General features: G+C 43.0%; 1 protein-coding gene across 1 annotated transcript in view; it reads left to right on the top strand.

The window, feature by feature from the left end:
• Positions 1-527: 527 nt before the first annotated feature.
• LOC124035131 (ras and EF-hand domain-containing protein homolog) overlaps positions 528-8,004 on the top strand; it is a 23,978-nt gene continuing 16,501 nt past the window's right edge. The window contains exons 1-3 of the mRNA XM_046348550.1: positions 528-1,246; positions 5,994-6,140; positions 6,951-7,041. Of these exons, the coding sequence (XP_046204506.1) occupies positions 915-1,246; positions 5,994-6,140; positions 6,951-7,041 (570 nt within the window). The 5' untranslated portion in view covers positions 528-914. The remainder of the gene's footprint in view (positions 1,247-5,993; positions 6,141-6,950; positions 7,042-8,004) is intronic.

The raw sequence follows: 8,004 nt of genomic DNA, 5'->3' as shown, positions 1-8,004 counted from the left end.
ACCATATCAGCTATCTTTTTTTAAAGGCAGTAAATGAGGCCGAATGAACTGTTTCGCTGCCAGACAAGGCTGCGCTGAATGTTTTAGCAGTGGTAAGGTGTTGGGACTCTGCTGTTGAAACAGCTTTATGTAGGCCCTAACAGTTTGTGGGCACCGTATGTCACCGTTTAGTGTTGTGTTGTGTAGTGGCTTTGCCGGCACGCATCACACATTTTTGGTTTGTTTGCCCCACCAACATGTTAAAATCGCCACTGAGCTTTATCCAATTGGTCCACTATTTACTTACTCAAAGTATCATACACATTTTTTTTACATGCTGCTTGTTACTGAGCGTTTCCCATGTTCTCTGGCAGCCAGTTAGACAGAAGGGGGTATTGTTCTTCAAGACACTCTCCATGGAAACAGGCTTTTTAACTGTTTAGATGTGTTTAGTTATTTCAACGGATTACAGGTAATTCTGTACCTGGTTGGCCGGGTGCCCGGCCCTTGTTTATTTAGTGCCTGTTCCTCTGGAAGTCGAGAGGCCGACACAAGAGTGTTCTGAAGTAGTAAAGGTGAGCCGCTTCAACAGCCGCGCGTACCCAGCCCCTCTCCACCCGTCCATCTGGCAAGAGACCCGGAAAGAAGACTTGACAAAATGCCATTTAGGACGACACATTAATACTGTTAGCCCAAGGCGGTCGAAGTCGTCCAGGAGAGAATGAATAACAACTTCATTTTTTGTTTACCTTTTTTGTAACTCGATAAGGTGTTTGACAATGTAGAAAGACTTGGCTAAAACGCCAGACTTGAAGGAAGTTCGGGAAGATCGTGGTGAAAGGAATTGAATTGGTCAAAAACGTTCTGTTATAATTGGTCATAGTGGTCTGTTCCCGGGTTGTTGTTTGGTGGGGCTTTCCACTCCAGACTAAACCATGTCTTTACCAGCCATGGGTATGAACCGGCAGAGTCTCTGCTCGCTCTTTCACGCTTGTGATGTGGATAATTCTGGACGGATTGAAAAAGACAAGTTTTTCCAAATCTGCTCAGAGCTCCTTGTCCCGCCGACGGAGCGAGAGCAAATTTTCTCTAAACTGGACATCGACAGAGACGGGACAATCAATCTAGCGGAGTTCATTAGCGGCTTCCACCGGATCTCTGAGCAAGTGTACCGAGGGGACATGGAGAGCAAGAGCTGGGGAGTCTCCTCTCAGGCCTGGGAAGATTTCCAGACCCGACTAGGGGACCATGCCCGGTTCATACCCAGGTCAAGTATGGAACACATTACAAAACAATCGTACCTGCTCATGAATAAACTTTTGATTTACATATTGTCCAAACGTCGTAGGAATGCATGCGTAAAACAGTTTCAATGTACATTTGAAGTGTAACCAATAGCCTACAGGTTCTCCCCTTATAATAGATTCACAATATATATATATATATATCAAATATTTGTGTACTATTGTAGTGTTTTAATTCAATCTTTTGGGCTATTCCGGTGTCAACATTTCTCCCACTTGTATTAGCCAGATGTGGTTTACACCTCTATGTGTATGCACATGCATTCATATGTGTACTCAGGTCAGTCTAGCTTTTGGATGAAATATATGAAATATCTCTAAGATCACCAATAGAAACCCTTGCTGCAACCTAACCCTGAAAGAATGAGCGAGAGAAAGGAAAGAAGGAAAGGAAAGTATCAGTGTCCTATGACAGGTTTTGAAATTAGTTCCCCCATTGAGCAGTTGTCCTGGCACCCCTCTAGGGCTGGCATGGGACTGAGCTGCGCCCTGACACGCTACCATGGAGGGGACATTGATTAACACAGTGATTCCATGTTCCCCATCATGTCTTAAATAGACCTCATTATGACTGTTTGATCACCAGCTTCACCAGCTGTAGAAAGTCACCCATTGGAACTAACATCTTAGCTTTCTTTGAAAAAGGGCAACTCCTGGGGCCCTCAATTAGTGATGGTTTTCCAGTGCTGTGGATCAAATGTTCTTATTATTGTGTGATAGAACAGTCATGTCTGTACTCAGTAGGCCTACATCCACCCAGGGTTCAGATCCAGAGACCAAGGTCACCATACTATTTTCTATTCTCCTGCCCATAGAAGAGCCATGGGTGGAGTAGAGCCGGGGTCAGTAATGGTACCACTCCTAAATAGTTATAGTTTAAGAATATATTCGAAGCAGGTAACTAGATGTGTTATTACACAACAAAGGAGTGAGGTTAGCTAAAGCAGAAACTCAGGCAACCAGCCTGAGACAAACCAGCCTAGACAAACAAACAACTTTTTCAATCCTCTCACTGTAAAATATTGTGTTTATTGGTTTTTGATAGTGTCATTATTAGTAGTAACAAAAGTATTTTGCATTTCTTAACTTTAAACATTGCATTGAAGAAGGTGTTCCCTCTGTAAATCCTGGATTTTAAGACCCGGGCGTGTACTAGTGACACTGCCTGTTTTGACAGTGCTGTTGACTGTAGGACAGTGAGTCTATATGCTCAGGGATTATAATCTGGTCACCTTGTTGAAGGCACACACACACACTTTTGATATCTCTACCCATCTGACCCAGTTGAATGAGCCATGAATGAGTTTCTTAATTTTCGGCATAGATTAACATGTAAAATAGCTCTACAAGAAACAACATTTAAATGTAAATGTAAGTACCTGAATAGATATCAGGTAAATACTGTAGCTTACATAGGTATACAGATTAGAGGTCGACCGATTAATCAGAACGGCCGATAAGGCATTTTTGGACAACGATCATGGCCGATTACATTGCACTCCACGGGGAGACTGCGTGGCAGGCTGACTACCTGTTAATAGAGTGCAGCAAGGAGCCAAGGTAAGGTGCTACCTAGCATTAAACGTATCTTATAAAAAACAATCAATCTTAACATAATCACTAGTTAACTACACATGGTTGATGATATTACTAGTTTATCTAGCTTGTCCTGTGTTGCATATAAGCGATGCGGTGCCTGTTAATTTATCATTGACTCACAGCCTAATTCGCCAAACGGGCCATTTAACAAGCGCATTTGCGAAAAAGCACTGTCGTTGCACCAATGTGTACCTAACCATAAACATCAACGCCTTTCTTAAAGTCAATACAAAAGTATATATTTTTAAACCTGCATATTTAGTTAATATTGCCTGGGAAAATAGGAAAATTGTGTCACTTATCATGCTTTCCGTGCAACAGAGTCAGGGTATATGCAGCAGTTTGGGCCGCCTGGCTCGTTGCGAACTGTGTGAAGACTATTTCTTTCTAACAAAGACAGCCAACTTGGCCAAACCGGGGATGATTTAACTGACTTGCCTAGTTAAATAAAGGTAAAAAGAAAACACAATCGTTGCATGAATGTACCTAAACATTAATGCCTTTCTTAAAATCAATACACAGAAGTATATTTTTTTAAACCTGCATATTCAGTTAAAATAAATTAATGTTAGGGCCTCCCAGGTGGCGCAGTGGTTAAGGGCACTGTACTGCAGCGCCAGCTGTGCCATCAGAGTGGGTTCGCGCCCAGGCTCTGTCGTAACTGGCCGCGACCGGGAGGTCCGTGGGGCGACGCACAATTGGCCTAGCGGCAGGGCTTGCAAACTATCACGGATTGCAAAGGGTATACCAGCTGCAATCTGCCCAGCGATGTGAGCCTACCAGATGAGCTTCAAGGCAAGCAACCCTGAACCATGCATCGGAGCACCAGCTGTTCTGTGTGATCTCACTGTCCATAGCAAATGTGAGTAAATATTTTAAACAGGTTAACATTCGCAAGGCTTCGGGGCCACATGGAAATACCAGGACCCGGACTGAGAACATGCGCTGACCAAACTGACGTTTTTAACCTATCCTTGACCTGGTAATATCAACTTGTGTCAAGCAGACCACTATCATCCCCGTGCCCTAGAACGCCTGCCTTCATAGCCATGAAATGCTTGGAAAGGCTTGCTCACATCAACACCATACCAAACACCCTGGACCCACTCCAATTTGCATACCGTCCCATCAGATACACAGATGATGCAATCTCTATTGCACTCCACACTGCCCGCAGTCACCTGGACAAAAGGAATACCTATTTAAGAATGCTGTTCATTGACGACAGCTCAGCATTCAACACCATAGTCCGCTCCAAGCTAATCACCAAGCTCAGAGACCCTGGGACTGAATATCTCCCTCTGCAACTGGATCCTGGACTTCCTGACGGGCCTCCCCAGGCAGTGAGGGTAGGCAACAACACACCCGCCACATTGACCATCAACACATGGGCCCTTCAGGGGTTTAAGTCCACATTATGTCAAGAACATCTCAAATAAGTAAAGAGAAAGGACAGTCCATCATTACTTTAAGACATGAAGGTCAGTGAATCAGAACATTTCAAGAACTTTTAAAGTTTCTTCAAGTGCAGCCGCAAAAACCATTAAGCACTATGGTGAAACTGGCTCTCATGAGGACCGGCACCGCAAAGGAAGACCCCAAGTTACCTCTGCTGCAGAGGATAAGTTCATTACCAACCTCAGAAATTGCAGCCCAAATAAATGCTTCACAGAATTCAAGTAACAGACACATCTCAACATCAACTGTTCAGAGGAGACTGCGTGAATCAGGTCGTCATGGTCGAATTGCTGCAAAGAAACCACTACTAAAGGACACCAATAATAAGAATAGACTTGCTAGGGCCAAGAAACACGAGCAATGGACATTAGAACGGTGGAAATCTGTCTTTGGTTTGATGAGTCCAAATTTGAGATTTTTGGTTCCGTCTGCTGTGTCTTTGTGAGACTCAGAGTAGGTGAAAGGATGATCTCCGCATGTGTGGTTCCCACCATGAAGCTTGGAGGAGAAGGTATGATGGTGTGGGGGTGCTTTGCTGGTGACACTGTCTGTGATTTATTTTGATTTCAAGGCACACTTAACCAGCATGGCTACCACAGCATTCTGCAGCGATACGCCATCGGATGTGGTTTGCGCTTAGTAGGACTGTCATTTGTTTTTCAACAGGACAATGACCCAACACACCTTCAGGCTGTGTAAGGGCTATTTGATCAAGAATGAAAGTGATGGAGTGCTGCATCAGATGACCTGGCCTCCACAATCACCTGACTTCAACCCAATTGAGATGGTTTGGGATGAGTTGGACCGCAGAGTGAAGACAAAGCAGCTAACAAGTTTTCAGCATATGTGGGAACTCCTTCATGACTGTTGGAAAAGCATTCCAGGTGAAGCTGGTTGAGAAAATGCCAAGAGTGTGAAAGGCTACGAGGCAAAGAGTCGCTACATGGAAGAATCTCAAATGTAAAATATATAGGCCATACACCACATATGCTACTGCTCCACATACGCTGCTGCTACACATCAGTCTATTATCTATTCGGTCTATTATTTACTTTACCCCTACCTATATGTACATAGCTACCTCAATTACCTCGTACTCCTGCACATCGATATTGGTACTCCCTATATATAGCCATGTTTTTTTGACTCTTTATTGTTATGCTGCATTGTTGGAAAAGTAAGCATTTCACCGTTAGTCTACACCTGCCTGTTGTTTCATGAAGCATGTTACAAATAAAATGTAGCTGTTCTGTTCCAAATATACTGTAGCTGTTCCAAATGTGTTTTAGATAAAAGGCCTTATGCTGTTGTAAGTAACTTGTATTAACATTCCGTCCGTCCGTCCGTCCGTCCGTCCGTCCGTCCGTCCGTCCGTCCGTCCGTCCGTCCGTCCGTCCGTCCGTCCGTCCGTCCGTCCGTCCGTCCGTCCGTCCGTCCGTCCGTCCGTCCGTCCGTCCGTCTGTCGTCTGTCTGTCTGTCTGTCTGTCTGTCTGTCTGTCTGTCTGTCTGTCTGTATGTCTGTCTGTCTGTCTGTCTGCCTAACTGCCTGTCTGTCTGTCTGTCTGCCTGCCTGCCTGTTTATTTGTCTGTCTGTCAGTCCGTCCATCTATCTGTCTGCCTGCCTGCCTGAATGCCTGTCTGTTGTGTCTGTAGGAATGAGCAGGCAGCCACGCTGTACCAGAACATCAGTATGACAGAGCCCAGGATGGTGCCTCAGTATGAGAGAGTCATTATGAGCTTCACAAGAGAGATCAAGCAGCACAATGCTGAGATGGAGAACCTGGCCCTGGCTGTGAAACGGTACTAACACACACACACACATGCTCACACACACACACTCACCGACAACCACAGTTTACTTAAAACCCACATACTGTACATACACTGTACACATGCAGACATTCTATCATACCGTACACGTCCTCAAATACAAATGGGAAGTTTTATATTTTAAGTAGAAATTGTGCACCAATATTGAATTGTATAAAGCCTGTTATATTAAATGAAGTGATCTTTAATATAGACCACATGGATAATACAATAAATCAAATTTTTATATGAATGAAGGCTTGCTAATGTGCCATAATTCTGCATTTTGACATGTTCCTCTATCAACCCTGTGTCATTATAGGAAGATTTTTTTACCCACTTAATGCCCAAATTTCCATCGTTGTAAAGTCCTAGTTATTTTGTTGCTTTGACAAAGTAATTTCTGAAGATTATTAGTTAACTGAGCAGGTCAAGAATAACACGTCAACCCTGTTACCCATAGATAGACAGGCTAGAAATACATGTATCAAAAATAATTATACAATAATGCATTCAATTGCCACTTCCTGGTGCACACAACAAGCTTCCATTCCCCCTGTCACAAGGGGATTTGTGACTGATTTAAGAAGAAATCACCAACTCAGTCACAATCAATCCTGTTACTTTATTTGGAACTTAATAGGCATTTATTATAGTACTTTTATTTATTGAACCTTTTTCGGTGGTAAAACTTAGGTTGTTAGGTGAAAGCCAACGTTTATTTGACCAAGTTACACTTCTCCAAAGGCCAACAGAGATATAATAAATTCCGTTACAGTATTATGTTTTATTTCTGCTCAGAGCCCATGACCAAGCCGCCATGCAGCTCAGCGAGATGGAGGAGGAGATGGATCAACGCATCCATGCAGCTGAGAACAACACACAGCAACAGGTGACACACACACACACACACACTTGCATGATTGTCAATTCTAACTTTAGAAATGATGTCCATGTTGTCATGCGATCTGGACAGATTGTGTTCCTACAGGGTTTAGCCACTGATAAGAAGGGTGGAGGTCATCTCTTCACTCATGCTAAATAGAGAGGACTTGTGATCAGATTACTCATTAAACCTCAAACAATCCTCGGCTGTGTTGACGTCTGATATGTCAAGCTGTTATCATATCTAGATTTAAATGCTGAGTTTGTGTATAATCATTTGTTAAAAGTAACTCCAGTGGGATGTTGACGGAAAATGTCCGGTTTCCATACTTCCATGGAACACTCCTATTCCTGGAATCTCTCATTCCTCTACTCTGGGAACAGTCTTATCTCCCCGTGTGTGTGTGTGTAGTTATGTACATTATGTAAGTGTGCTACATCAGCTCTGTTTGTTGTGCAGCTGCTGTATGCTTTAGTCTAAGAAAAGCACCCACACCTAGACTCACCTGTGTGTTGTGGAAAGGTTGTTGTTTAATTGTTTCAAGCTAACGTTAGCGAACATAATATGGACATTCAATGGGCTCTAAAGTGCCAGCAGTTCACTCACATTTGCTAGTGAAAGAAATTAAATGCAAATACGAAAAGTAACTGGTCGCATTTGTGTGAGTGGGATATACATTTAATTATGCGTCTCATTAGTTGTATTTTCCATGTAACATTACAAGGATCACGCAACCTGATAACTATAATTATGACCCACATCACAAAAAGCATTACAAAAGTATAATAAAAAAGAAATATAAACATATTGGCATTAAATGGTGTCGGGAGTTTAGAAGAATGAATGAGTGTCCGGTATTAGCTATAGAGGCCATGCTTCTAAAATGCCTTTGCACTAGATTTGAGATTTTATCAATTTCGAAAGTCTGATGTATGCGCTGCAAAGCAATCCAATTGGCACCTTTACATA

The sequence above is a fragment of the Oncorhynchus gorbuscha genome, linkage group LG05 (genome assembly GCF_021184085.1).
Source record: "Oncorhynchus gorbuscha isolate QuinsamMale2020 ecotype Even-year linkage group LG05, OgorEven_v1.0, whole genome shotgun sequence".
NCBI classification, from domain to species: Eukaryota; Metazoa; Chordata; class Actinopteri; order Salmoniformes; family Salmonidae; genus Oncorhynchus; species Oncorhynchus gorbuscha.
This window is presented reverse-complemented; position numbering and strand designations above follow the sequence as displayed.